The sequence below is a fragment of the Aspergillus foveolatus genome (assembly GCF_047715535.1).
Source record: "Aspergillus foveolatus strain CBS 279.81 unplaced genomic scaffold BDW70scaffold_12, whole genome shotgun sequence".
Lineage (NCBI taxonomy): Eukaryota > Fungi > Ascomycota > Eurotiomycetes > Eurotiales > Aspergillaceae > Aspergillus > Aspergillus foveolatus.
In genome coordinates this window covers 38124-64566 of record NW_027396076.1, presented here as the reverse complement: position 1 = coordinate 64566, position 26443 = coordinate 38124, and the positions used below count along the sequence as shown (strand labels likewise).

General features: G+C 49.1%; 12 protein-coding genes across 12 annotated transcripts; 8 read left to right on the top strand and 4 right to left on the bottom strand.

The window, feature by feature from the left end:
- Positions 1 to 10: 10 nt before the first annotated feature.
- Positions 11 to 2378, bottom strand: BDW70DRAFT_15354 (MFS transporter). The gene is made up of 4 exons (XM_073739659.1): positions 1896 to 2378; positions 728 to 1846; positions 600 to 678; positions 11 to 544 (listed from the first exon to the last, which is right to left on the bottom strand). The coding sequence occupies exons 1-4, from the start codon at positions 2306 to 2308 to the stop codon at positions 371 to 373; spliced, it is 1785 nt and encodes a 594-aa protein (XP_073597946.1). The 5' UTR covers positions 2309 to 2378; the 3' UTR covers positions 11 to 370.
- A 2139-nt stretch (positions 2379 to 4517) lies between these two features.
- On the top strand, positions 4518 to 6831 carry BDW70DRAFT_15346 (uncharacterized protein). Its single transcript, XM_073739642.1, has 3 exons — positions 4518 to 4885; positions 4930 to 6516; positions 6565 to 6831. Exons 1-3 carry the CDS (start codon positions 4623 to 4625, stop codon positions 6806 to 6808), a joined length of 2094 nt encoding a protein of 697 aa, XP_073597945.1. The 5' UTR covers positions 4518 to 4622; the 3' UTR covers positions 6809 to 6831.
- Positions 6832 to 8185: 1354 nt separating this feature from the next.
- On the top strand, positions 8186 to 10646 carry BDW70DRAFT_132028 (uncharacterized protein). Its single transcript, XM_073736090.1, has one exon. The coding sequence runs from the start codon at positions 8830 to 8832 to the stop codon at positions 10069 to 10071; it is 1242 nt and encodes a 413-aa protein (XP_073597944.1). The 5' UTR covers positions 8186 to 8829; the 3' UTR covers positions 10072 to 10646.
- A 1270-nt stretch (positions 10647 to 11916) lies between these two features.
- Positions 11917 to 12811, top strand: BDW70DRAFT_15330 (SPX domain-containing protein). The gene is made up of 5 exons (XM_073739607.1): positions 11917 to 12016; positions 12108 to 12192; positions 12253 to 12375; positions 12433 to 12483; positions 12536 to 12811. Coding segments are annotated over exons 1-5 (423 nt in total). The 5' UTR covers positions 11917 to 12014; the 3' UTR covers positions 12698 to 12811.
- Positions 12812 to 13271: 460 nt separating this feature from the next.
- On the top strand, positions 13272 to 16026 carry phoC (putative cyclin dependent kinase inhibitor Pho81). Its single transcript, XM_073736089.1, has 3 exons — positions 13272 to 15163; positions 15211 to 15380; positions 15443 to 16026. Exons 1-3 carry the CDS (start codon positions 13474 to 13476, stop codon positions 15653 to 15655), a joined length of 2073 nt encoding a protein of 690 aa, XP_073597942.1. The 5' UTR covers positions 13272 to 13473; the 3' UTR covers positions 15656 to 16026.
- A 19-nt stretch (positions 16027 to 16045) lies between these two features.
- BDW70DRAFT_15316 (uncharacterized protein) lies at positions 16046 to 17066 on the bottom strand. The gene is made up of 2 exons (XM_073739575.1): positions 16361 to 17066; positions 16046 to 16303 (listed from the first exon to the last, which is right to left on the bottom strand). The coding sequence occupies exons 1-2, from the start codon at positions 16947 to 16949 to the stop codon at positions 16152 to 16154; spliced, it is 741 nt and encodes a 246-aa protein (XP_073597941.1). The 5' UTR covers positions 16950 to 17066; the 3' UTR covers positions 16046 to 16151.
- A 376-nt stretch (positions 17067 to 17442) lies between these two features.
- BDW70DRAFT_132021 (mitochondrial 54S ribosomal protein uL3m) lies at positions 17443 to 18493 on the top strand. Its single transcript, XM_073736088.1, has 2 exons — positions 17443 to 18276; positions 18327 to 18493. The coding sequence occupies exons 1-2, from the start codon at positions 17478 to 17480 to the stop codon at positions 18422 to 18424; spliced, it is 897 nt and encodes a 298-aa protein (XP_073597940.1). The 5' UTR covers positions 17443 to 17477; the 3' UTR covers positions 18425 to 18493.
- Positions 18494 to 18505: 12 nt separating this feature from the next.
- Positions 18506 to 19370, bottom strand: BDW70DRAFT_15312 (cytochrome c oxidase assembly factor 1 family protein). Its single transcript, XM_073739568.1, has 2 exons — positions 18839 to 19370; positions 18506 to 18783 (listed from the first exon to the last, which is right to left on the bottom strand). The coding sequence occupies exons 1-2, from the start codon at positions 19301 to 19303 to the stop codon at positions 18694 to 18696; spliced, it is 555 nt and encodes a 184-aa protein (XP_073597939.1). The 5' UTR covers positions 19304 to 19370; the 3' UTR covers positions 18506 to 18693.
- A 142-nt stretch (positions 19371 to 19512) lies between these two features.
- On the top strand, positions 19513 to 20478 carry BDW70DRAFT_15294 (uncharacterized protein). The gene is made up of 4 exons (XM_073739537.1): positions 19513 to 19665; positions 19718 to 19779; positions 19838 to 20165; positions 20240 to 20478. The coding sequence occupies exons 1-4, from the start codon at positions 19581 to 19583 to the stop codon at positions 20332 to 20334; spliced, it is 570 nt and encodes a 189-aa protein (XP_073597938.1). The 5' UTR covers positions 19513 to 19580; the 3' UTR covers positions 20335 to 20478.
- A 25-nt stretch (positions 20479 to 20503) lies between these two features.
- On the bottom strand, positions 20504 to 22859 carry BDW70DRAFT_148669 (putative JmjC domain protein; the record flags this gene model as incomplete). Its single annotated transcript, XM_073738902.1, has 2 exons — positions 20504 to 22533; positions 22592 to 22859. 2 exons carry the CDS (start codon positions 22857 to 22859, stop codon positions 20504 to 20506), a joined length of 2298 nt encoding a protein of 765 aa, XP_073597937.1.
- Positions 22860 to 23637: 778 nt separating this feature from the next.
- BDW70DRAFT_148668 (putative para-hydroxybenzoate-polyprenyltransferase Coq2) lies at positions 23638 to 24813 on the top strand (the record flags this gene model as incomplete). The annotated part of the gene is made up of 1 exon (XM_073738901.1): positions 23638 to 24813. One exon carries the CDS (start codon positions 23638 to 23640, stop codon positions 24811 to 24813), a length of 1176 nt encoding a protein of 391 aa, XP_073597936.1.
- A 1027-nt stretch (positions 24814 to 25840) lies between these two features.
- BDW70DRAFT_157982 (monothiol glutaredoxin GRX5) lies at positions 25841 to 26397 on the top strand (the record flags this gene model as incomplete). The annotated part of the gene is made up of 3 exons (XM_073740446.1): positions 25841 to 25867; positions 25919 to 26192; positions 26249 to 26397. 3 exons carry the CDS (start codon positions 25841 to 25843, stop codon positions 26395 to 26397), a joined length of 450 nt encoding a protein of 149 aa, XP_073597935.1.
- Between the last annotated feature and the right edge of the window lie 46 nt (positions 26398 to 26443).

The window sequence follows — 26443 nt, the reverse complement described above, 5'->3', positions numbered from 1 at the left end:
TGTCAGCAGTGGAAAAAAGGCAGTATTTTATAACTGAGCACGCATATCCAAAATGTCTGTTCAATAGATAATCCTCAGATTAGACGCCGAAAATTGCAGAAATCAGCGCTCGCAGTTGAAAGTGAATCAAAAACAGTCGGGTATCTCTGTCCAAAGACGCATTTTATGCAAAAAGAATATTCCATAGAAACCAGAAAAACATGAAAAAAAGGAGTCCTCATCCTGACTCACTCTATACTTTGTAATTCCGGCATTGAATTGTCAATCGGATAGTCGAACATGTTTATGCGGGAAAAGTCACGTTTTTATGAAAATTCCGGTTTTAGCGGCGCTGTTAGAGCGGGCTATAGGTCCCTTTTCTTCTTGGTAACTAACCCTCGGCAGCAGTGGTGTTGGCCTTAGCGATGGTGGTATATTCGGCGGCGAACCTGCTCTTAGAACGGATTCTATGGCCGTAGAGATAGAAAAGGAGGGGAATGGGCATGAGGACGGCAGCCACGCAACCGAGGAGAGTTCCCGTCCAGTTGACGCCAATGGCATCAAACTACAGGGTAAATCGGTTAGCGTCGCGGTGCTTTGCCAAAGAGAGTCTGCCTTACCATGTAAGGAGCAAACAGGGGAAATCCTGCACCAGCAATGGAACGGAGGATACTGTTTGCGGCTAAAGCAGATGCGGCGCTGGAATATCGTTAGACATATGGTCACGATGCAACATGGAAGGGCTCACAAAACAAGATAGGTATCAATGATATAGTTGAGACACTGAAGGAAGATGCATAGTAAGCCGAACCCGGTGAGAACTCCTGATACCGTAGGAACGATCCAATTTATATTGCCGGTATATCCAGTCCAGCCGAACCAGAAAAGCCCGGCGGCGAAAGCCATGCCGCCAATGATGGCTGGTGGCAATCTCCATTCGGGAATTGGGATATCGCCATTCGCGCTCAACTTTCTGTTGTACCAGGGTTGCATTGCAATGATGAAGAACCCTCCAAGGAACTCGCCCAGGATAAGGCCGAAATAAGGTAGCCCACCAACACCCTTGTTGAACCCGTGTATTCGCTGGAAAACAATAGGATATGCCGTCATGAAAAGGTAGAGCAAGCCGTATAGAAAGGCCATGTAGATACTTAGTAGGAGCAGGACTGGCTCACTGAACAGGATCCGCACGGGGCGGCTGAAATTCTTCGCAATCAACTCGGCCAGGTCAATCTCGACTTCCTCTTGCTTCGCATGGATGCCCCAGTTCTTCGTTCTCCGGCGCAGCTCTTCGGCTTTTCTGATCAGGACAATTGGAGGGTATGTCTCATGGACGAAGAACAAGTCCAATACGAATGTAGTGGCCCCTAATATCCCCGCGAGATATTCTGTCCATCGCCAGCCTAGGTCACTATCCACGATAAAACCCCCAATGAACGGAGCAAAAAGCGGACCCGTAAAGACCATCATGGTAAATATCGTAATTGCAAGACCACGGTGACGATTGTCATAGATGTCGGAAAACACAGCTGCCACTACAGCGATAGGACACGCTCCAAAAAATCCTCCAAAAAAACGGCAGATGATGACGGTTTGGAGATTCTCGGCCGTAGCGACGCCGAATTGGAAGACCGTGAACCCGAAGACACCGATAAGGATGGGCAATCGGCGGCCAAACAGCTCTGACAGCGGGGAGAAGAGGGTAGGACCAAAAGCGAAGCCGAGAACATATAAAGACATGCCCAGAGTGCCAACCTCGGTTGATACATTGAACTTTGCGGACACTACAGAATTCGCGGAAGAAAAAATACTACTTGTGAATGTAGAATTAAATGTCGTGAATGCTAGCAATACCGAGACAAGGAACCTAATACGCTGTCAATCATTAAGCAACTACGGATTTATAAATAACTTACTTCTTTTTAGTAGGCCAGTTCTGCGGGTGTAGAGGGTCGTCCGGTCCAACGAATTCTACCACATACTCCTCTTTGTCTGGAAGCGGAGGCGGATACGGCTTGCCTGCTCCAAATTCGGGCAAAGGCTTCTTGGATTGTCGCGACCTGAGTGATCCAACTGTTGCGCTGTGCTGACTTCGCTGTGTTGCGATCCGACTGAGGGCTGTAGGATGGCGCTCTAGACCATAGCCAGGTTGAGTCTGCGCGGTCTGCGTTCGCGACATGCGTTCGACATCGTCATCGCTCGATGAAGTATCAGAGGATGAATATGAATCGATGCGATCAATTTGACTGCCACTATCCGAACTCTGATCATTGGGAAAGGAGTCATCATTTTCCCCCGTCGTCGTAGTATGCATGACAGATGAACTCATAGATCAACTCGCAGCAGATCAGTTAAGAACAAGCGAGAGAGCGGTAGGATAACATAAAAATGAACAAAAAAAAAAAATAAAAAAAACAGCGGCTCGTGGCTATTCAATGGTTAGTTATACATACTACTTAGTAGGCAGCTCTTCGGATATGTTGCCGGGCCCAAAAAAATTCACGTTTTAGCTTTGCCTTTACGGAATTAGCCCTCGACTATCTCCTAATTTCTGGTCAAAAGGGCCACTTAGCGTCTACTTGGGCATCATTTCATAGATCGAAGATGGAGCCCGAGTCTACTAGTAGGAACTACAAAGTTCCTATGTCAACCGCTCTCGGTTAGGTTCGTGCTGCTGTCGAGTGAAATGTACCTAGGTACCCAGGTGTATTTCTTTGGGAACAGTCCAGGGCAAATGCCGATATCACAGGGCGATAATCACTGCTGGCGAGGCGTTATCGGCTGTATTAGACCACCAGTAACCTTCTGTCGGATTCGGTTCATATCTACTTGATGCGGTCATAACCTGATCATCAATTAGCTGCTTTTCTGGAGGTTGACGAGATGTCTGATGTCATTCACTGATATTGAGAGGGGGACAGGGTAGCTTATCTACGAGTATCACCCCACGAATATATATAATCATAGATGTCCAGCCATTGTGTGGCACTACTCTGTGCCATTGCATCGGGATAGTCCTAGGAGATGACACTAGCCACATCTTGTCTTGGAAACGACTGCTACCTCGTTACAGAGCGAGATACCGTAGCGCCAATCTTGGAATTCACACGCTTAGGTCCAGTAGCACAATTAACGTCTTAGAGTTGTGCATACTCAGCGGGGTTGTGATTGTCTGGTGTCCACCAGTCCAGAGGGTGTTTTTGGTTAGATAAAAATGATAGAGAACCCATAACGACTTCTCGACACAAGGAACGCTGCTTGCAGTGGCTTTATCTAGAGAGTACTCGAGTAGATGGAAGCCAAGAACTTGGCACAAGTCTTCTTGACCAACAAGAAGCGGGGCGCCAGTGTCTCAGGTTTGATTGGATTGCATCGAAATAAATAATACTAACGACGAAGACGCCGCACGCGACAGTTTTATCCAGCTGCTCATATTCATACCCCTGGACTGAGCCATATCCTTTGACTAGCGATATACGCACCTTGTCGAATTCTTGATACTCTAATACAATGTAAATAGGTAGAAAATGGCTTCGTAGTCAAGACCAGAAATGGAAGAATAATACCGTACAGCCGTACTAGTAGATCTCCCTGTTATTGGCTTGGTACCTGGCGCTAAACGCTTTTCGGAGCTCAGCCGTCAGGGGACGGGACCCAGTCTGGGATTCTGGCGCCTTTGCCTCTTCTCAATTTTAATGGACTGCATGTAGGAGTCGAATTGTACAGAAGAAAAATGCTACAGCCTCGTGGATGTTCATGGGACGTATAGATTACACTTTTGAAAATACCAATTTGTACTTTCAGTCCTGTGTTTACCAGCTCTTCAAGATAGCTGCCCACACAGAGGGAAGGTGGGCCCAATGTTATTATTGTCCGGTCGCCGGCTCAGGGGCAACAGTTTTAGAAGCCGAAGTTTGAACAAACGGCTCTAAGCCTCCCTTCCAGAGAAAGAGCTGAGGAGCCTGAACCCTGACTGCCGTCTAAACAAGCCAATCAGAACATATATCGAAACTGGCGAGAGAGAGACAAGAGATACGCAGGAGTACATGGTCCTTACCTAACTCTGATACAGGAGGAAGACACAATCTGCGGCCCCCACAAGCGTCGGTCATCAACAAGTAGCAGGCGTAATTAATCTCCTTCACACAAACGGGGGCCCCCTTCTAGACCGCTACCGAGTCGCAACTCGTACTAGTATACCAGGCTAGCCCCCCAATGGGGCCCTGCCCTCTTGCCTCCTCTTCCCTCTCCTGCCGGTCCTTTCTCTTCCTTCTATCTCTCATCCGCTTCCTTATTTACCAGTCGCTCTTTCCTGGACGTCTCGGATATCGCGGTAGCGATATCCAGCCATTCTTTTCATCGCACCTGGCCGCTGGCCGCCACTCACTTTGGACCTCGTTCCGTTCACTCCTTACCCAACTGTCGAAACTAGCACGCGTCGATCTTATTTTCTGCCTCCAGCTTATCTGGTCAACCCTCCATTTCGTTCTTGAACAGCTTTTGCATGGCACAGCAAGACTCGCCCAAATCCAGTTTACACGGACGTTCAGATTAATGATCCGGGGTTCAAATTGCTCACCCGTTGACATCTAATCACTTGAATGATTGAGTTCGAAAGTCGTGCAATCAGAAGCTAGGCGACCATGCACCGGCATCAACAGCACCAACATCGCCATGGCAAGTACTTGGGAGCCCGTTTTGCACCTGTCGAGCCAGCAGTCATGCCGCGCAACCGACCGCCGTACCTACTCATGCCCGAAGCTCCGACTGTAGTAAAAAGAGAACCAATGCCCACGACGGATTCTGGTCGAGTGGAAACGTGCTCGCCTGGAGACAACTCGGCCCGATGCGAGAAGAATACAAGTACCGCGAGCAATACAACGCTACCTGTCGTGCTAGGAGCAGTGTATGTTCTCTTGTCTCTCATCGGGCATCGCTAATGTGAACTAGCATTCCCATTGTCTGTGCGATCATAGTTTTAGTATTTTTACATCGACGAAATGTGAAGAAACTCCGCAATGAGGACGCCAATGATAAGCACAAGTCTCTTGATTTTGGAATGGATCTGGCTCCGAGCGGCGGTAAATCTGGGATGCAAGAAAAAGGGTCTAATCACATGAAGGGTATCTCTCTGGACATAGGACCTAGTCCTTATATGCTACCGCCTAGCATACGTGGCTCAAAGGATTCGCTAAATTCATTACCCCGAACAATCTTGGCCGATGATGACAAGTACCGACACGCACACACATATTTCTCAGCCGACGCTCAGTCCATCCGGTCGCAGAGAAGAGGTCATGACGATGCTGCAAGCGTTGCAGGTTCAACACGGAGAGGAGCATTTGGGGATGAAATGAATCAAGGGTTATTGGGTAATGCTCAGAGAATCTCGCGCTCGTCTCCGCCTCTTTACAACCCTCCTGAGCCAACCCCTGGGCGGGCTCAACCCCAAGTGCAGGACGCCGGCTTTGAATTGAACCTGCCCAGGAGTCCCAGTCCCGTCCATGTATCGGGCTTTAAATCAATCAACGAATCCACGACGGAGACTGGCAGAGAAGCAAACGCTCCCAGACGCATATCGTCTCACTTGAATTCCCCTCCTGAACATCAGTTCGACTTGCCGTTACAGGATACGCCTGCTACTCATGATGGGCCCGATCACAGCCCTTCACATGACACGCCAATTGCGATGCCAAGGATTTCTCTCCCCTCGAGCGATGTCGATAGTGACTACGGAAATCAGGGGACATCCGGTCCAGCTGTTCCGGCTGTGAATGTCCAGACGGCAGGCATTGGCTCCACTCCACATGAGGAAAGTCCCGATCAAGTGCCTAAGCCTGCGATGCCCAAGGAGCCACCGCAATCATCTAACCTGAATCTCGACCCTCGCCGTGATACCCGCCGTCTGACAATGGGACTACGCCCCTTGCCGCCAGAGGATCCGTCTGATAACCCTGAGCAGCGTGCTAATCGTATTCGATCATTCTACAAGGAATACTTTGACGAGAGCAAGGCAGGACAACGAGAGACTTACTACGGAGACTATGGGGCTGATTACTACCCACATGATGACGACTACGTCTATGATTCAGTTACCGGAGAATACTATGACGCAGTACCAGCACCATATGCTGAACCAATGACTCGTCGCGCTATGACTCCCCCTCCACGCGCTCCTCCTCGGTTCCAGGGCGCAGCCCACCATATGGCGTCGGGCTCGATCGGTGGATATAGCGACAGGTTTCAGCCTCCCGGTCCGCGTGCATTTTCTTCAGCCTCGAACCGACTTCCTGGCCCTAGAGCTCCGCGTCGGCCAGCTCCCCCACCAGCTCCTCTTAACATACTTCCTTCCCCTCATCTCTTGAAAGATGATTCCATCATGACGGCTATCGACTTCGCTCCTGGTTCAAGCTTCAAAGACCAAAGAGATGGGCGCCCGGAGACTCCTCTTGGAGGAGTACGGCCCTACAGCCCTACGGTCCGAGCTCACACTCCCCTTGTGTCGGTGTTCGACGATTTAGCACCTATGCCCAGCCCGTAAGTTCACCGCTCCCTTTCAATTCTGTTTAAACTAACCGTTGGTAGACACGCACTACGAAAGTCAGGCGCTTTCGGCAATCTGGATTTTGCTCCTCCTCCTCGTTTCAAGACCCAAGACGCTGCAAGTGATGCGGGTAGCATCCGCAGTACGCGAACCGGGGTCTCAGCAGCCCATTTGCAGAACATCCGCAATGGTGCGTACCGTGTCAGCCGACTGCCCCCAGAAACTGTTGGTACCAAGGATGATTTGATATCGAACCTTCGTCCTAAATGGGATATGCGGCAATAGACGTTGAAACCTTGTAACGATTTCTGTCTCCGTTCTGGAGTTCAACTACCATGTTATGATTTGTACTACTGAGTTCTTGAGTTCAATCTGCTGTTGGTCTTCTCGTGAGATTTGATTTGGGCTAAACATGCCCATCGTGTACATAGCATACAAGAGGCTGGAGTTTGCTGTATATTTCGCCGTTGTATCTCTTCTGTCAGGAGTCGGATTTAAACCGCACATTATTGCTATTTCTGGTGCGAGAAACACATATTGTCCAATCCTGGTTCCTTCGGGCTTTTTTTTGTTTGTTTTTGCTTTGTTATTTGTTTTTGGCTTTTTTTTATTTGAAGGAATTGGCGCCTCCCTACCACAATCAATGTTCTTTTCCCTTTAACAGTGATGGGCGACCTCCGGTGGCAACAATTTATATGAGACACTTGGTTTCGTGGTGAACGAAAGGGTACTCTGTGCTGGGGTTTTCACCAGGGACAGGCTAAGCCTGGATCCATGGATCTGATGGAAAGCGGTGGGTTTCTTTGGCACAAATTCGGACGGATCTCTTGGGACACCTCAACATGGTATCAGGCTCGTGGATGAGTGTGGTTTTCGCGCTCTGGAACACTCTGAACCGCCGGTTTCATGAACCTTGATTCCTTCCGCCCTGTTATCTTCTCTGCTCTGGCATGTGGGCTCACCTGGCACACTCATGACGGGCTTCCAAGTCGAGAGGGTCCTTCTCGATGATCCAACATTAATTATATGAGGTTAAAACGGTATGACAGTCATGTATTTCAATGACAAGCAATAGACGAAGCTTATGTGAGTTTCGAAAATGGGCCCCCCGATCCGGTAGGGCATCGCCTGGTTGCGGTTTGTGAACCAAGGTCTCATTGCTCCATGGTAAGCCGTCATTTTAATATAAGCTACAGGACATTCAACACTGTAAGTCTGCAACCAGCGACATAATGGATATCAAGGATGATTGTACGATGTGGATATTTCCGTTCGCGTAATGCAGTGTTGCTGTAGACACTGGAAAACCGTGCCCTGATTTCCGACCGTGTCACTAAAGACAGAGAGCTCGGCTGCTGGCTTCCAGCGGGCGCGACGGAGATTTCTAGGCAGAACGCAGTCTTTTATAATCGTGAAGCCATGCAGCACCGTTCAAAATTGAACTGCCCAACTTTTACCTGCTGCATGGTTGGTTTAATTCTGCGCTGCACTAATCAGAGGAATAGCAACTTGGGTAATACGAAGCGTTGCAGCAACGAATGGCGCGCTGTTGCTAAGAATAAAATGTACGGAAGCGGTGCCTGGGCCCACCATCATACAAGAGTATTACTCTGTTATTATTATTACAGGCTTGGGACTGCCGTTCTTTTCTTGGAGACGACTCGCATCTCCACTTTCCTTCCACCCGCTCAAGTTCAATCTCAATCTCACTCATTCCTCTTCTCAGCCTCCCAGTCTCTTTCTTCGTTCCTTTGCCTCTTCGGTCTTGATCCCTTCTTTCGTCCCTTCTCCCAACCGTTAATTGAAGTCTTTGTTGTTTAATATGAGACTAATCACATCATCTACGTGAGGCTCGAACCATTTCAACTGGCGTGTTCGGAACGAGACTCTTCTGTCAAGTTCGCCCCTGGCCGTCCCGTCAGCCAAATTGCCTTCGACATCAGCACTTCGTCTCGCTCGGCCCGCGAAAGCAATTGACGACCTTTTGCGCGTCAATACCGTCCGAAATAATTCTTTGGTTTCCTTTCGTTATCTATCGCAATCTTTCTCCATAAGTTATCGAAGGCTGATGAGAGCCTTGCAGCCCTACCTAGGTTCGGGAACTGTCTTGGTTTTGGGTATCTGCTCTGTGGCTATTCTCCGGACAATCACTCAATTGTCACGCTACGTTTCAGTTTGAGATATAGTACGATTTTCGAGGTTTAGGATCCGGAGTTGTACTTTTGATAGTGTAATTCAAACTCAGGACAGTGGACAGATTATCAAAACGTATTGGGCAACGGGAGTTGCTCTTGCGTTCATCCACCATGAGTCAGAGCGTTCCCAACCCAGCGCCGAGCACCACGGCTGATACAGAACCTTCACCGACCACGACCTCCGATGCCGATTCAACTGAGACTTCCCAGACGTCTACATCTACGTCCACCGAATCCGAGTCGTCTTCTACAGCTGAAACCTCAACTTCAATTACAGAGTCACCTACCTCAACAAGCACCTCAGAAACTACAGAGCCTACAGTGACTTCTACATCCTCCGAGACTTCTTCTGCCCCTACCAGTACTAGTAGTAGTACTACTACCACTACTACTGATGACACCACCACCACTACTACTGAAACCACAAGCACAACTACCGACCCAACTTCATCCGATGATACTGTTGAGCCAACAACCACCACAACAGAGATCACCACGGGAACAACCACAACCACTATCACCATAACCGGCACACCAACCGGACCTACGACTACGGGCGATGGAGGCGCATCTTCAACCATCGATTCCTCATCCGCTGCTTCAGCAACGGAGACAGGCGACAGCGACTCTGGACTCTCGGCAGGTGGCACTATTGCTGTAGCGGTGGTTGTCCCTGTTGTCTCGGTCGCTATTCTTGTCCTGGTAGGCCTGTGGCTCTGGAGAAGACACAAAGCAAAGAAGGTGGCGGAAGAGGAACGCAGAAAAGAAGTCGAGGAGTACGGGTTTAACCCAAACGGTGACCCAACACTACCCGCAGTAATGGGTGGCTCTGCGGATGATAATGCTGGTTACCGTGGGTGGGGGACAACTTCAGCCGGCCGCAAAGCTTCGACAAACCTCTCAAGCAGTGCTGGTGTTGGTCTAGCAATGTCTGAAGCTAGCAGTCAACCAGGTTACCATCACACTGCTACTCCCAGCGATGGCACCATCCAATACGAAGGGCATGGTCCGCTTGGCGAGACTGAACCCTACGGAATTTTGGGCGCTGCTCCTGTCACTGCTGCTACCTCCAATCAGCGCCATACTGATATCAATCGAGGCCCATCTAATGCCTCATCTGCGTATTCTGCGGGTAATCACTCGGATATCTCAGAAGAAAGTAATCTGTCAGCCAACCACCCTGGCGGCCCATACTATGATTATGCCGATGTGCAACAGCAATATGGAGGGTATAACGATCCCTATGGCGCCCAACCAGTGATTCGGGATGTTCAAGCTCGCCGCAACACACAGATCCAAAATCCATCTGTATTTCCCCGACAAGGAAACGCTGGGATCGCGCAAAATTTCTAGGAGAAGATGGATTGACCATTTTTTTCTTTCTTATATATACTTGCTGAAGGATCTATATATCAACTCTTGTCCGCCAGCATGGTTGTCACTGAATGGAGTTGCGAGGGGATTTAGCGCAGCACTGAGCCCTAAGCCTTCATAATATTGTTATCATCAGGCGAGAGTCGATTATTCATTTATCTACATGGAACTCGCCGAGTTCTTTTTTTTTGCCTTTTTTTTGTGATACCAATTTTCATCGCCATTCTTGCCTTTTATCTTTCACCTATTCGTTCCCTCGCTATCTTGGTCTTGTCTTCATTTATGGTGTACATTTACGACTGCTCATTCTCATGTGCGGGACCTCTTTAGTTCTGGTTTGTCTTCAATATCTCTTCCATACCTGAACAGACATTCTACTTCACTTACTCTCCGTCTTTCTTTGTCTGGATATCTTGCCTTTTTTTTTTTTGTGGGCATTTGCTCTTCTCAGGGAAGGCCAGGAGTGCATAAAGGTCTACACCTAGCTAGGGATCCATAATGATAAACTCAAACTCATAGCGAAACCAAGCAGCAGGCTTCGTAGCATTCGATAGGTTCAATGATACGGCGTCTCTGTGAATCACATGCTGCCTGTGGAGTCATGTAAGAAAGTGCGGTGCCCGGACAGCCTATCAGTGGTCGGGCTTCTAGATGAGGCTACAGGAAGATTCAGGTGTTGTAACCGTTAGCATCAATCTTAGACGACCTTAACCACCTCCCGGAGATCTTGCGGAGCTGATTAAATACTGCTCTCGCGCAGGGATCCCGGCCGGTGACATCATCCGAATCGAGTCGAATCGCACTTGTGTAGTACCAAGTGCATGCTTAACCTGAGAAAGATTGATAAGCCAAGCATTCAGTGATACGTTAGGCTTGTTCGAGCAGTGCACGTTGTGATTGACGCGGCTTTGGTTGGGTTGTTCTCCAGGGCTTGCAGTTTTAGCGTGACCGCGGGGCAGGAAACGTGGGTTTGTTTGCAGCCATGATTGGGCGGGAACCAGCTCCCCCAGAGCTCTCCACCTTCAGCTCGCCCTTCCGTCTTTTGACATGAACACATTACTCTCAGCGACTGTGTCTAACCCTCTCTACGCTCCGTGTCAAATCTCTTTTGTTGGTGATCTCCTATTCGCTTTCCATTTAGGTATGTCGTTGAGGAGTGTCATCCATGGCTCCCCGCCGTGACCCGGCCTTTGTCACTATGAAATGTCCGCTGACGCGCAAAGAAAAAACAGTACCTCACCTAAGTGTCTTTAATCCGGCGAGGTCAGAGCAGACTATATATCGCCCCGCGCCGCATCGATCTTAACGAGTATAACATGCATTTATACCCACCTTTCTTGTAAAACAAACTATCACAAACGGGGAAGTTTGGAAAGCTCTGGGTTATTGCACTTGCGTGAAGGTCCTGAACTCTACGTACTTTCCGGTACAAACCAGTACCCTCATTAGGTGCTTAAGTACCAGTGCTACAGAGGAGTATACTCTGTAGGGGGTTAGGAGCTGCTGGGTGCCCTTATTATTTGACCATCCTAGCCTGAACTCCACACTCCAGGGCAACTGAACGACTCTCTCATTAGCCTGCTGGCAGCTCTATCTACGACATATCTGTGTCTGCCCCACTCCAGCGCGCTCATCTGTTCTGTTGCCTCCCCTCAGTTAAAGCACTTCCTGAGGGGTAGTTTGGTTTCCTGGCTCACCTACTAATTTCTTCTCCTCCTCTTCTTCTATTTCTTCTTCTTCTTTATTTCTTCCCATTTTAGCAGACATTTCTTCCTGAGTCCTAGGTTATCCACAGCTTTGCAATTGACGCTCCGGGGCTTGGCTGTACCCGTGCATCTCGTCATACCCCGGGCGACAAAGCCTTCGCTTTTTGCTCAAAGGGCCGGTGAAGGGTTCCCGACCTTTGAGGCGTATTTGTCAACATGTACGTATCGCCCTTTTGAGAGATGCGTGAGGTCCGGCCATGATATAAAAACAGGCCTCGCTCTTACCAGAAATTGATTGCTGGACTGTAGGAAGTTTGGCAAACAAATCCAGCGCAGACAGCTTGATCTGCCGGAGTACGCCGCCAGCTTCGTGAATTACAAGGCATTAAAGAAGGTCAACAGCAGTGGATCCTGAGATCGTGTATACCACGGGTGCTGACGTCGGACAAACTAGCTTATCAAGCAATTGAGTGCAACGCCGACCATCCCCGCTCAGAGCTCTGTGCCCATCTCTCAAAATGCTTCCGAAGCACAGGCTGCACTACGTGCGAACAAGGAGGTCTTCTTTTTCCGGCTGGTAAGGCGTGGTGTGAAAGGTGTCTGTGGCTCGGACCTTTTCTGAGTTTCGTACCAGGAACGTGAGATTGAGAAAGTCAACGCTTTTTATTTACAAAAGGAGGCCGAGGTCTGTCCCACTGCCCAGGGCCGCTGCATAGAAACCTGACATAAGGCGACAGTTCTCCCAACGGCTAAAAACCTTGATCGATAAGAAGCGAGTCGTCCAGTCGCGGACGGTGACTAAACCTAAAGCCCCGGCGAATCTTGTCGCTCTCCTTGAAGGCTTTCAGCAATTCGATGGCGACCTGAATAAACTGCAGGTGAGTTCGTATGCGGACTGAAAGAAGCCTTTCTTATGCATCGTTGTAACATGCAGCAATTCGTCGAAATCAATGAGACGGCCATGTCCAAGATTCTCAAGAAGGTTTGTCGAAAGGATATGTTACGACCTTTGTGAGTTGATTCCGCTAACGGAGTAACCTAGTGGGATAAAACATCGAAGGTCTATATTCCTCGCCGACCAACTTCCGCGTCCAATCAGCTTACCATACATTTATAATAGTCTCGCATGAAGGAATTATATCTCCACCGTGCCGTTGAAGTACAACCATGTTTCAATCGGGATGTGTTGCGCGATCTTTCTGATCGGGCGACCACCGCTCGTATAGAGCTTGAAGCTTGGGCGGAAGGAGAGAATATTCAGTTCGACACGACCCGACCGACCGACCGCACGACTACCTTCCAAGCTTTCGGGTCCGAGGAAGAAGACCTTGACCTTCAAGTTCTACAATCTGCCAATTCAGGGAATCTGCATGCATTACGCGAATGGGCAGACAAACTGCAGAAATCGCGTGATTCGCGCGAGCGCGCCACACGCACGTTTCTAGCCGCAATCAGTGAATATTCCGACGATGTCCTCGCTGTCCTCCTCGAAACTGGTTTAGTAGATATCTTCGCCGAGGATGATATTAACGAGCGGAACTGTCTACATGAGGCGGCCATATCTGGCCGCGAGTTCGTTCTTAAAGCTGGTCTTGAGGCGGGTGTGCAGGTATCTAGGACCGATGTTTACGGAAGAATCCCACTACACTATGCTTGTATCCATGGCCGTGTGGGGATGGTACAACAACTGTTGGCAACAGATCCTAGCACTGTTGACATTATGGACCATGACAACTTCACGCCTCTGATACATAGCATTGTCAAGAACCAGCTTGACTGCGCGGAGCAGCTTCTCCGCAATAATGCCCGCATCGACCCGGTGTCTGAATCGGACCATATTCCGCTCAACCTGGCATGCCAGCATGGATCGCTTCCAATCGTCAAGATGCTCTTAGAACGACAGGCTCGGTTACTTCCCGATGCGGAAGGTCTCTACCCTCAGCACATGGTGGCGCGCGCATCACAATCCCCTGACATTCTATTGCTGCTCAAACGGCATGGTGCTGATCTCAACCAGAGAGACAAGTTGTACCAGTGGACTCCACTTTTTCACGCAGCTAGCGAAGGCTGCGTTAACTGCCTGCGGACACTTTTGGAGCTGGGCGTGGATGCAGATGTCAAGGACGAGAAGGGTCTGGCGGCGGTGTATTACGCTGCCTGGGAAGGTCATCTGGAATGCATGCTGCTGCTTTGGTCTCATCATACAGAGTCACAGCCATCGCAGCGACCATTAGATATCTTGAACGGCTTAAGGCTCCAAGAGCCGAGTTCCACTATTGCCTGGCAAGAGCAAACTCCGGCAGAAGCAGAAGACATGGAGACGGTGGATGGGATTCCGGATCTGTCTCTCCCTCCGCCGATTATCCCGTTGCGACGTTATGGGCATAACTTCCTCGACAAGAAGGTTTTCGTACAAATATTATTCGACCCCAGTAGCTCCATTTCGTTTGATCAAGCTGGGCGCTACCCTGCTGCTCGATTGACCATATCTTCGAAGTTATCCGAACTAATACCGCGGACTGTGATGCTCCCCATTCAGGAAGACGCCCGGATGATCTCCTTCCATGTCGACACATTGCAAACATTCACCGTCGACTTTGAGATTTTCCCTACTTTTGGCTCCAAGGTGATCGCAAAAACAGTTGCCCTCCCGACAGTGTTCGGGGCAGAGGAGTCCAGCGCTGGCTCATGTTGTTTGCCCCTTTTCGACCCCCGATTACGTGCCATTGGACAGCTTCGTTTCTGGTTTCAAGTCATCAAGCCGTACCACGGGGATCCTCTTGAAATCACGCACTTCGCAACTTACTGGAAGGCCACAAGCACCGGCGAATCTGACCACAGCGGCCTAGTCACTGGGTCGAGCTTGTCCGGAGATCATGTCCAGCTCTTTGTACAGCTCACAAGAGACAAAGTCCCAGTGGTGCACCCACAGTACACAGTAAAACACTATGGCATCGATATGCCCATCTGCCATCTCACCTTCTCCGAATTCCAAGCTGTTGGCGGTGAGAAGAATGTGAACCGACCAGAATTACACCAATTCTTGCAGGCCCATGCTGCCGATGATTTGGCCCTGACCCATCGAGTGCTCGCGGCGTCATTCTTATCATTGCGTGAGGTCTTCGAGAATCTTCCAGTTGACGTGAATGTCAATCTCTCTGTTCTCTATCCATCAGCTGCTGAGGAGCAAGCGTTGAAGATGACGTCTATGACAGATGTCAATACGTTCGCTGACGCCATATTGACGGTTGTTTTTGACCATGCACGCATCGCACGCGATATGAATCCAGAATTCATGCGTTCTGTCGTTTTCACATCTTATAACGCCAACATATGCGTTGCTCTGAATTGGAAACAGCCGAACTGTAAGCAGCCAGTCCCCGTAACCTGCTCACCAATCACTAATAATCAGACCCCGTTCTCCTTTGCAATGACCTTGGTCAAATTCGTGACTTGGCCCGCAATGCCGGCACTCACCCAGACGTTGACAGCAGCGGTCGAGCATCAATGTCCATAAAGGAATCGGCCCGCGTAGCACAGAGCAACAATTTTATGGGCCTGATATGCCGTTCTAGTCTTTTGGTATGCTTACACAAACTTCCGTCAATTCTTGACCGCCGCAGATACTAATGGAGCTGCTCTAGAATGTTGTGCCAGCTCTGGTAGCAACTATCAAGGAACTTGGCCTTGTACTTGTAGCCGACACCTCCGACGAAGCCGAACAACCGGAAACTCAAGCTTTGTCAGCTGCAGGCTCGATGGGCGTGGCTGAACTGGCATACCGCATGCCCGAAGGTGTAAATGGCTTGATGAAGGCCAACGGCATACTGAGGTTCAATGACATGATTGACATGTGATGCAACGTCTTTCATACGCCTACTCATATCCTATAATCTCTATTCTGGCTTGGTTCTGATACCTTTTATGCCATTCTTATTTTTTTTCGTTATATCCAAGAAACGGCCCTTATGAGCCAAATGGTTGGCGTCTTTCTTTCTTCTGTTATCGGAGGCTTGCTGCATCACTGCTTTTCGCATTTCATCAGCAGCATGTGTCTCATTTTGCGTGTTGGTTTACCTGTCGAGAGTCATGCGTGGTCAAGTCTTTTCTATTCTCATCTCCATAATTTTTCTACATCATGAACCCCTATTTGGCGGATACAGGTGACAAAAAGCGAGAGCGGAGGGACTAGATTTAACTAATGTACAATGAATGTAATATATGAGGGTGCGTTCAGTATCTAGCTGCACAACGCTATGCAACGAATAAAAAAATTGAATATGGTGTACTATATGTCGTGGGAAGTCGGCCAAGGAAGTCATTCAAAGAGCTAATCTGCCGCCGTCATTGCCACTACTTGGCCTTTGGTTTGCCCTTGACCACATCCCAGCCCCATTTTCTGAGCTGCTTCACGACTTTCGGCGTGATGGCCGCCGTCAGCGGCACGCGCACAAAGATGAAGCTCTTGTGAATAGCGTACGCTAGAGCAAGCTGTGTCCATAAACCTGGCAGTATCAACCTTTAGAATAATAATTGATAGACATGGGAACAAGGGAACATACTGGCTTCCTCAACCGATCCCTTCTTCTTTCCCCCAGCCTGAGCTTCGGCATCCTCGTCCTCGCTCTGCTCCTCTGACTCCCTAAAAGCTCCCGGCCAAACCTTATTCATAGCACCCTTGACGCTCTCAACAATAACATGCTCATAATGCCCAATCTTATCCGCGCCAAGGAGTTTCACCGCCGCAAAGCAGAACGGGAAGTCAAGCGCCGAGAGGAAGAGATAGATCCAGAGCGCAGACCATCCATATTCGCGAGAGAGAGTCTTAAGGCGCTGCGAGAGCGATGGCGTCGCGTTGGGGGCTTGGTATGTGTATCCGGGTCCAACCGATTTATTGGTGTTAAATCGGGGGCGGTAGGTACGAAAGGTCCGGCGGATTTGACCTCGGAATGCTGTACTTTGCAATTGCAATTGCTGGAGCTTTCTCAGCGATGGTAATTGTTTCCGGTTGTTGAAAAGCTGTCTCTGCGCGGGCGCGAGTGATATTGGGCGGCGAAGCATGCGAGATGTTGGGTTCGATGGACGGAAGCTGGCGGCATCTGAGTTGAGCATTCGTAGGGCCCAGGGTCTGAGTGGAAATCGGTGAGACATTGTGTAGTGTAGTTGCTTTAAAGTGTTTCGGTTCCTTCTGCTTGTAACTTTTACCTTTTCCTGCCCCCGAGGGTTGAGCGGATATTTTAAGTAGGGAAGGAGAAATGAAGCCAGCAGCTATAATTTCATCAAGAACAGAACAAAGAAATTTATTAGATATCAAGATTGAAAATGATTGTCGGGAAGTATGTCAAGGTAAAAGATGACGCAGAGAGAAATATAGGTAAGCTTCGGTATGGTGATGAGGGCGGATGTTTCGGAGAACGTGTGCCCTTTGCCGGAATTGACCTCTCCTCCAGCAAATGTACACACCGTGCCCAAATGCTTAGGTTCAGAGATTGAAGTTCGACTTCCGTCTATAAGGCTTGATATTTAATATAGGGCATTTCAAGTGTATTCCTTCGACTCCGAGCTGTGCAATCTCTGCCTGAAATCTTGTGGCATAAACACACCGCCTTTCAAACATCCTTCCGAAATTTCTCCCGATTCACTCCAACGAAGCAATTATACTACGCAACAAAACTCACGATGCCTCCACGCCTATCAAGAAGACTGGTACAGCTGCCTTTCTCTACTGGTGCAATTATACCGCAATCGCCCGCTCAGAATGCCGTCTCCGTCCGCGCTTTTGGCATCCGCTCTTTAAACCCTCCAAAACACTCGAAATTCAATGACAGCCCCGAACTCCCCATCCTCAAGTCGTCGCCGGCCGCAGCCCTTGAGCGGAAAGCAAATACACTTCCGCCCCGCACAGGAGCTATCGCGATAAAGAAGGGAATGACCGCGATCTTCGACCCCGAGACAGGGAAGCGCATCTCTTGTACCGTTCTGCAGCTTGACCGTGTCCAGGTCATCGCGCATAAGACAGTGGACGTACACGGCTACTATGCTGTGCAAATGGGCGCTGGTTGGAAGCATCCGAACAATGTCACAAAGTCGTTATTAGGCCATTTCTCGGAACAAGGGGTTTCACCGAAGCGACATGTGTACGAGTTCCGAGTGAAGGATGAGAGTGGCCTGCTGCCTGTTGGACAACTTGTCAATGCGGACTGGTTCCAAGAGGGCCAGTACGTAGATGCGAGGTCGAATACGAAGGGCAAAGGGTTTGCAGGTGTAATGAAAAGGCATGGGTTTGGCGGTCAGGATCGCAGTCACGGTGTTAGTTTAACGCATCGCTCGCTTGGTTCAGCTGGTCCCAGTCAGGGTGGTGGCTCTAGGGTTTATCCTGGGAAGAAAATGGCTGGAAATATGGGGAATGAGCAGAACACAGTGCAGAACCTCAAGGTTCTTAAGGTTGATGCGGAGAATGGGTTGGTTCTGGTAAATGGTATGCACTGCCTTTCCTGTCTATTACCTGTGCCAGACTGATGACTATAGGTTCCGTGAGCGGTCCCAAGGGATGTATTGTCAGGATACAGGATGCCATCAAGAAGCCTTGGCCGGTAAACTTGGAGTCGGCCCAATCATCGAAATAGTCAATGAAGTGGTTATATTTTTGAAAATGTACTATTATACTTTTTTGTTTCTAAGCGGCGTCTGTAAATAATACATGAACGATCTCTCAATTTCTCAAATCCTCGGACCTTTCCAACAATTCTACAAGATTCGCTGTAAAAAGAAAAAGAAAACCCAGATGCATAACCCGAACGCCTTCACTTAACGCATCATGGATACCCAAATATACAGCGACGCCATGGTAAAGCGCAATGCTTGTTACTGCATTATATCAGGCGCTAGAGTACGTCTATTCTTGACGGAACGGGTCATGGTTGTTTTCAAGAAGTTGGATCACAGTCCCATCCGCTGTCTCCAAACTCCATTCCTCAGTGCGGAACTAGTAGCGCTATGTTAGCGTCATCTACCTTGATAGAGAGTGATACAGAACTCACAAAACTCATCCGGTCCGGTCTAATACTCTTGAACCTCATCTTCCCCTGCGATTTCGTCCCTTTCACCCAAAACGAGATATCGATCCGGCCATGCAGCTGGTTCATCTCGCCGCTAATCCAAGGTATCTTCTGCGCAAAATATATCTCATCACCCAATATCTCGCGCGCAAGCGGCGACGTGCGCAGAGCGTACAGTGTGCTGCTCACGACACTCGATGAGGACTTTTGGTAGTTGAAGATGCCCAGCATGGCCGCGCCCACCACGACCGCGAAAATTGGTAAGGTCCGAAGCCATCGTCGCCCTTCAGAGTTGATATTGGGAAGCTCACGGTCTGCTCGCCGTTCCGTTATGGGACCAGAGTTGGCCGCTGGGGCGGGGATGAGAGAGCGACGGGGACTGAGTCGGTTCGTTGCGCTGGGAAGTCGCGGGAACCTTATGCGGCTTCGGGTAGTTTGGAAAATCATGTTGGAGATTGGGATTCTCTCAGAGGCCAGCCGTCCGTTCTGATTGTTCAGGCCAGTACAATGTAAGGATCGGCAACAATGAATGTATGAGAGGAATTAAGTTGGAGCTGGCGAAGCGGGAGTCGGAGTGGGAAATCAAACAAGACAAACTTGGGGCATATGATGTGGCGCTGAGAGATCAATAGTAGGAGCTTTCTACCTATATCTATTTTACTTCAGATCGCTAGAATTTCCTGGCGACTCTTTTCATTGACATATCCTCGGACGGCGTGGCTATATGGCTTCCGCGAGGCTTCGCAAGGCATTCCGCTATCCGGTTGATTCTGGCGATGACGATGCCCGCGCGGAACTAGATGAAGAAGGTTTGCTGAAGTTCTCTGTATCCATCTCATTTACTCTGACGCTCGTGCCTAGAACAAGAACGTGTTATTGAAGCTCTGAGATCGCAAAATGAAAAACGAGACTCGCAATACAGCGTAGCTATTTCTGCCCTTGCGCGCGCTATACAGAACTGGCACTGAGCACTATCTATAGCTCGTCTTCGCTGCAATCCCGCTCTTATCAACTACTATATTTGTCTCATCGCTATTGACCCCAGCAGCGCTGGACTTATCCGTGCGCTTCTTATCCCTTCTCGGAACTCTGTCACTCTTAGCTACAGCCTACACGATCAAGTATGTACCGCTGCAGCGTTCAGACCCAAAGGGTAAGAGGCCTGTACGGGCTCTAGACCTCAGAGAGCGCGTGCGGAATTATATAATCCCTTGTAATGCTGCGATATGTGCTCTTCTAGGGATCGCTTATTTCTTCCGCTCGGGGGCATCTGCTGTTAACCATCCTATTGCTTACCTAGTACCTGCCGGTATGTCTTGGTCCTCTCCCATCGAGTTCTGTGGGCTTGGAAATCACAAATGGATGGTTTCTCATGTCTTACAGCATTGCTTACGGTTATATTAATCGTGCGCCAAGTAATGGCATCAGTTGACCTTAAAACACTGGAGGATCTTCGATATGACTATAAAGGAGCCTAGCTTTATGGCGGATGTATGTCGAGCAGCGTCTCGTATCTGGATAAAGTATAGGGCAAGTTAGCTCTACTATGGGACCTTACTGCTAGACAGACAGGGAAATAAAGCGTTATTGCTTCATTGGAGTCTCACTATTTCATGAGTAATTTGTTTTGGGCATGACACTGCATGTCTATTCCCAAGAATCATCACGTGCAAGAATCGAAGTTTCGAGTGCTGGGTCGACAGGTATATCTGTATAATCTGCAGAGTATACAGCTTGCGCGACCTTCTCCAAATCCAACTGACCGTATTTAACATTCTGCGCCACGTCAGGGTAGAACTCGACCTGTATTGAGTTATCTTCCAAAGCTTGATTGCGCTTGGCGTCCGCTTCTTTTTGATGCTTGCTCAACCGGCCTATGTCGTCACTGCCGGCCTTCTTCAGCCAGCCGAGATTCGAGTGCCTAAAATCCACCAAAGCCTCGACGCTGCGGACGTCCGCAACTTGGCTCGTGTCATGACCAAGGGACGTACACGTGGGTTGAAAAGGAGTCATCTGGGGATTTTTGCGGCAACCGCCACAGCTGCAAAATTTTTGACACCTTGGGCACTCCCACTTAAAAGTTTCCAGGACTTCCTGCGGTAGCATATTGAACGCTCTAAACAGACTGCCATAACAGTACCTCAAAGAGCATTTGGGACTCGAACAGGGGGCAAGTTTCCACTCCGGCTCAACGTACTTGCAAATGTGGCATCTGGGGCCTTTCGATTTCGACTTCTTCCTGCGTCTGGCGGGGCGGCTATCTTCTTCTAATTCGCTGAATCCGTCCACCAGCTCTTCCATTATGGGCTTCGGCTTTGAGATATCAACCCAGGGCCGCCGCTTCAGTTCTTCCTGGCATATGTGGGCCAGGCTCTTCTTGCCCATTTCTTCCTTCTCAACCCGAAAATGTCGGTATCTCTTGTCATGATCAGGATCGAACTTAATAACCTGCTGCCTCCAAAATTCATGCATTTCTAGGAGGTCTTTCCATTTAAATTGCTCAACCCATTTCAATTTTGAGATACATGCACAGCTTCGGCCCATAACATAACATTCCATGCAGATATCATAGGGGAGCTCATCACCCGTCGCAGTTGTGGCACATGATGGACACGTCAAGAACCGATTGAAGATGTTCCCTCTGCAGTAGGCACATGTGATATTGCTGTCAAAGGGTATGTATTCAACGTTCTTCTCATTAGGTGTCGCCGTGGAAAACGATTCGGAGAGCAGAACTTGGTTGAACAGAGAGAACAATTGTTCAAATTCGTTCTGCAGCTGCTGCACTCTTGCGGGGCTGCGATTAGCATCAACGCTATTAAGACGTGTTGAATATTGTTTGAGCGAGTGGAATACTATCGCTTTGTTTTTATATTGTTCATCCCGACACACCATTCTGGCATGCGGAAGCGCTTCGTTCAACGCCCTCTCAAGAGTCTCCACCGTCGTTCTGTTCCATGCAACTTTTATCGTCCGCGTTCCACGGTTCCAGACCTGGTGCGCCGCCAGGGGAGGTATGAGGATGAAGTCACCCGGCCGCTGTTCGACAATATATGTTGTGAACGGTGCGGCTTTCCACGCGTTAACTTGTGCGAAATGGTCCTCTAGGTTTATGTCATGGCCCAGCACGGACATCCAATACTCCGACACAGAGTTCCGGTCCTTGCTGCTGGTCATAAACCATAATGAGGAGCCAGGCTTCGTGGCCTTTCCATTTTCATTTGAGCCATTTGACGCTTCAACCATTAGGTTTTGGCCAAGACTTGCACACATCTCTTGATGTGCTGGCGTATACGTTCCTTCATGACCAATGTAACACATCAGATTATCGGCGCGCATGTTCTCTGGAAGGCAGCTCATCAAATCACCGGCTTTGGCTACCTGCTTTCGTGAAACCTTGCGTTTCTTCGAGATTGGAGCGCTTTTGGCCCCTGGACCCTCGAAGAATTCCGGCTCCGCCGAATTGTTCAGGTAAAATAGGAATGGAGGTACGATGCTCTTCAAGAAGTCATGCCAGATCTTTGGGCAATCAATGTCTTTAAGGTATAGTCTTTGGAGGTCAGGATTTTTATAGTTGAACTCATTGAATTGGTTCGTAAGGATGGACATATTCTTCAAATAATGGCCAATAGTGAGCGGTACGACCTTCTTCGCTGTCAGGTCTCTAGCATCTTCTCCTGTGAAAGGTAGACTCTTTAGCACGAGCTAGATTAGACTTGAACGGTCAACACTCACGCTTCGCCGAGTAATGACTTCTCAGCCATCTCTCGGAAAAAATTGCATTATCGAATTTCTTATCAAAACCCTCAACAACAAGAGGCAGACCGCGAACGATGACATGAAGAAGGACAAGCTTCTCGAAATTCTCAAGCCCATTCTCGTCGATGGCATCGCAATGAATTCGCACCACCTCTTCAAAGTTGGGCGAAGACTTTATCAATCCCGCAGCATCCAAGGCCGGAGATATCGGTTCAAACGCTGCACGGGGCCTTTGAGCCGGCATTTTCCTGGCACTTCAAGGAACGTGGATTAAGAGCGCTATTTGTCCCAAGCACAATAGCGGGGAATATGCGCTGGACCAGAAGTTAGACCTATATACAGTAAGAGGAACAACTAGCGAGGCCCAGGGAGCGAGCTTTATTCAATTGCGCGGGCAACTGTGACGGCGCGCACCTAGACAGCAACAGATATCGAACCATTCTCGAATAGGACGAGGCAACTAGTAAGATTGCGAAAGGTACAAAACTCAGGAAGCAGGCACAATAGCAGTAAGTGGAGTTGACATTTGGCTATCGCTATCCCGCTGATGTTCGCCCGGTCGAGTCAACTTGCAGGCTGTTCCGCCCGCCGCGGAGGATTCCCTGACGGCTATGCTACCAGGAAAGGTTTACAGGTCCTAACGGAAACACGCATGGATGCAACATCGGAAAGTCACATGATAGGGTCTTTCCAATCTTTTCCTTCTCGGAGCGATAAGATCAGGACTTAGTTATTATACATCCTAACCTCCATTGAGTGAGTGCCACACTCTTTGTCCATTCAATTAGGGTCAGGGCTATGCACAGGATTATGCACTCGCATTGACCGTCTCTCAGGCTTGCGATGTGCTGAGGAAATCTGTGCCTACAACATCTCTCGAGCAAACTTGAAAGCTTGACCTAGACCTCACCCAATTCCTCGGTATCAAGATGATGCGTCCTGCGACCTTTTCTTCCCATCTTTTCCGGCGCTCGCATTTGCGCGGTTGCTCTGGGAGGATGCCTCCGCGCAACACCGGCGCAATGAACAACACAGATCGATCTGTCCTCTGCACGTCTCCGAGCCTAGTAACGTCGCAGTCTGCTTTGACTCAACGCAGAGTTCCCATTGCCAGATCTTTGGTATATACTTCTTTACTCCCATTTTCAACAGGTGTCGCACACAAGGAGCAGGGAGATAATTCCCTGCAACAGTACGTTCCTCCGCAGACAGGACTTATCGCCTCGCTTCCTCAGTCGTGGATACCATATGCTGAATTAGTGAGGCTCGACAAGCCCGCTGGAACTTACTATCTGTTCTTTCCATGTGCGTTCTCCACGCTTCTTGCAGCGACCATGACACCCGCAGTTTCAACCCTCCAAGTTCTTGGGACTACAGGTCTTTTCTTTATTGGTGCTGTGATAATGCGAGGAGCTGGCTGTGCAATCAATGATTTGTGGGATAGAAATCTGGATCCCCATGTTCAGCGCACAAAGTTCCGGCCGATCGCGAGGGGCGCAATATCCCCGGGTCAAGCGCTAATCTTCACTGGTACTCAACTGCTGGTAGGACTGGGTATCCTGCTTCAATTTCCGTACAAGTGCCTCTGGTATGGAATCCCAAGCCTTCTACTAGTGGGCTCTTACCCCCTCGCTAAACGCGTCACTTATTATCCTCAGGCCGTCCTAGGTCTTACATTCTCTTGGGGCGCCATAATGGGATTTCCCGCCTTGGAAATTGATCTTGTAACTGAGCCAAATGCTTTGATGGCCGCTATTGCTCTCTATGCCAGCTGCGCATCATGGACTGTTTTATATGATATGATATATGCGCACATGGACATCAAAGATGATGTTGCCGCCGGGATCAAGTCAATTGCGCTTCGACACGAACACAATACCAAGGCCATACTCTCTGGTTTAGCGGTCGCCCAGGTCACTCTCCTTGCTGCTGCGGGGGTAGCAGCTGGTGCGGGACCCGTCTATTTCATTGGCTGCTGCGGTAGCGCCGCCCTTACGCTGGGGATCATGATTCGGAAAGTGCAGTTGAAGAGTACCGAGAGCTGCTGGTGGTGGTTCAAGAATGGTTGCTTACTGACCGGCGGAGGTATCTCCATGGGCATGCTTCTGGAATATCTCACGCGCAAGATTTATGGTACGGACGACAAGCTGGCATCCTCGATGGAGCCGCAAAACTACACGAATGCGCCGCTGAGCTAAATGGATCAGTCCTCTTCGATATCTGCGCTTTTCGTTTTTAAGCCCGTGTAATCCTCCACTGCCTCAACTATGTCTCTCCAATCCATCATCGCGCCGTTCCCTGTATCTCCACAAGCGAGAGATTTTTCTATGGGATGAAGAAGGTAGACCCAGCCGTCTTTATTCGAATTGCTCCAGCCCCATTCGTCTCGTAATATAGTGAGCTGTTTTCTTGTGACTGGATGACCCCACATCGCAGTGTTCATCGCAGGGGCGACGAAGACAAGAGGCTTCTGGTTTTTTATGGCGAAATCTACCAAACCAGTCGTATCCCATGCTCTAATAACCGATAGAAGGAGATTATCTGCAATGCCAACAATCATCTTGGCCATTGTGTTTGCAGAAAGGGGGGCAATAAGCAACAAATGAGCCCATTTCCTCAACTCGATATGCAAGATTGGCTCCCCACGAACCCATGGTTTTTTCCATTCATCTTCATCTCGGTATATTCCGTCGACCCCAGGTAGTTGACGCAATCTCTCGAGGGGCGGCTGCTCAAGGCTTTGACCGATGAGGAACTTCTCCGCTGATTTGGTTACGATGATGCGAATTGATACATTTGGATGGCGGCCGAGAGCTTCTGCTATGTTGGGAAGCTTTATCGTGGCGACCGATCCACTAGCTGCCAGAAGGATATGGAGCTTACCATCATCCAAATGATGCTTGGCAGAAAAGGGAGTACTCGCAACATCCATGATATTTGTAGGTCAGAAGTTTGCCATATGAACCGACTTATGGGAGTTGGTTTGTATGGATAACAGATGTGGCGAGGTTATGAAAAATGAACCATTCTTTATCGCGTTCTTTGAGTATGTAGTCTCGATGGCAAAATCGGGGAAATTAGTATAACGGTTCGTGGAGGATCGATTAGAAATGATATAACTGGCACGTGATTGTCGCCGTATACAAATCTTCTTACCATGCCAGCCTTGAGGCAACTAATTCAGACATTAAACTATCCCAGCTGCAACAACAACAATCAGTCATCATGTTCCCAAGAACAGCAATCTCCTTCGTATGTTCGGGCGCAGTCGTTGTATTCATCTGTGGTACTAATCCGCGTTAGACACTCCGACGGTCTGTGTTTCGGCCACAGTTCTCGCCTCAGTTTCCAAACCAGCTTCCATCTGTGCTCCAGGCCCGTCTACTTTCAACTGAGACCAAAGCAGCAATCGATAAAGCTGTTGCATCGGCTCCGGTGGTTCTCTTCATGAAGGGCACTCCGGAAACTCCGCAGTGCGGATTCTCTCGCGCAAGCATCCAGATTTTGGGTTTGCAAGGTGTTGATCCCAAGAAATTCGTTGCGTTTAACGTGCTAGAGGATCCGGAGCTGCGTCAAGGTATGTCTGTCATCTTGAGTGTTCTGCATAACTTTGGCTTAGTCGTGCTTCTACAGGTATCAAGGAGTACTCGGACTGGCCTACGATTCCACAATTATACCTGAACAAGGAGTTTATTGGTGGGTGTGATATCCTGATGTCAATGCATCAGAATGGCGAACTTTCGAAGCTCTTAGAAGAGAAGGGTGTCCTAGTTGCTGAATAGATTGAGGGTATGAAATGCCCTGTGTTTTAAGTTTCGTGTACTGTTA

Coding starts and splice junctions, on each gene's coding strand:
- BDW70DRAFT_15354 (XM_073739659.1), bottom strand. CDS start 2,308: ATGAGTTCATCTGTCATGCATACTACGACGACGGGGGAAAATGATGAC. Junction 1,847..1,895: donor AACTGGCCTACTAAAAAGAA/GTAAGTTATTTA, acceptor ACAGCGTATTAG/GTTCCTTGTCTCGGTATTGC. Junction 545..599: donor CCCTGTTTGCTCCTTACATG/GTAAGGCAGACT, acceptor TTTACCCTGTAG/TTTGATGCCATTGGCGTCAA.
- BDW70DRAFT_15346 (XM_073739642.1), top strand. CDS start 4,623: ATGCACCGGCATCAACAGCACCAACATCGCCATGGCAAGTACTTGGGA. Junction 4,886..4,929: donor CCTGTCGTGCTAGGAGCAGT/GTATGTTCTCTT, acceptor AATGTGAACTAG/CATTCCCATTGTCTGTGCGA. Junction 6,517..6,564: donor TTAGCACCTATGCCCAGCCC/GTAAGTTCACCG, acceptor AACCGTTGGTAG/ACACGCACTACGAAAGTCAG.
- BDW70DRAFT_132028 (XM_073736090.1), top strand. CDS start 8,830: ATGAGTCAGAGCGTTCCCAACCCAGCGCCGAGCACCACGGCTGATACA.
- BDW70DRAFT_15330 (XM_073739607.1), top strand. Junction 12,193..12,252: donor ATTACAAGGCATTAAAGAAG/GTCAACAGCAGT, acceptor CGGACAAACTAG/CTTATCAAGCAATTGAGTGC. Junction 12,376..12,432: donor AGGTCTTCTTTTTCCGGCTG/GTAAGGCGTGGT, acceptor GTTTCGTACCAG/GAACGTGAGATTGAGAAAGT.
- phoC (XM_073736089.1), top strand. CDS start 13,474: ATGGTACAACAACTGTTGGCAACAGATCCTAGCACTGTTGACATTATG. Junction 15,164..15,210: donor GAATTGGAAACAGCCGAACT/GTAAGCAGCCAG, acceptor ACTAATAATCAG/ACCCCGTTCTCCTTTGCAAT. Junction 15,381..15,442: donor TATGCCGTTCTAGTCTTTTG/GTATGCTTACAC, acceptor GAGCTGCTCTAG/AATGTTGTGCCAGCTCTGGT.
- BDW70DRAFT_15316 (XM_073739575.1), bottom strand. CDS start 16,949: ATGTCTCACCGATTTCCACTCAGACCCTGGGCCCTACGAATGCTCAAC. Junction 16,304..16,360: donor GGGATCGGTTGAGGAAGCCA/GTATGTTCCCTT, acceptor TGATACTGCCAG/GTTTATGGACACAGCTTGCT.
- BDW70DRAFT_132021 (XM_073736088.1), top strand. CDS start 17,478: ATGCCTCCACGCCTATCAAGAAGACTGGTACAGCTGCCTTTCTCTACT. Junction 18,277..18,326: donor TGGGTTGGTTCTGGTAAATG/GTATGCACTGCC, acceptor TGATGACTATAG/GTTCCGTGAGCGGTCCCAAG.
- BDW70DRAFT_15312 (XM_073739568.1), bottom strand. CDS start 19,303: ATGATTTTCCAAACTACCCGAAGCCGCATAAGGTTCCCGCGACTTCCC. Junction 18,784..18,838: donor GACCGGACCGGATGAGTTTT/GTGAGTTCTGTA, acceptor TAGCGCTACTAG/TTCCGCACTGAGGAATGGAG.
- BDW70DRAFT_15294 (XM_073739537.1), top strand. CDS start 19,581: ATGGCTTCCGCGAGGCTTCGCAAGGCATTCCGCTATCCGGTTGATTCT. Junction 19,666..19,717: donor CGCGGAACTAGATGAAGAAG/GTTTGCTGAAGT, acceptor GCTCGTGCCTAG/AACAAGAACGTGTTATTGAA. Junction 20,166..20,239: donor TGCTTACCTAGTACCTGCCG/GTATGTCTTGGT, acceptor CATGTCTTACAG/CATTGCTTACGGTTATATTA.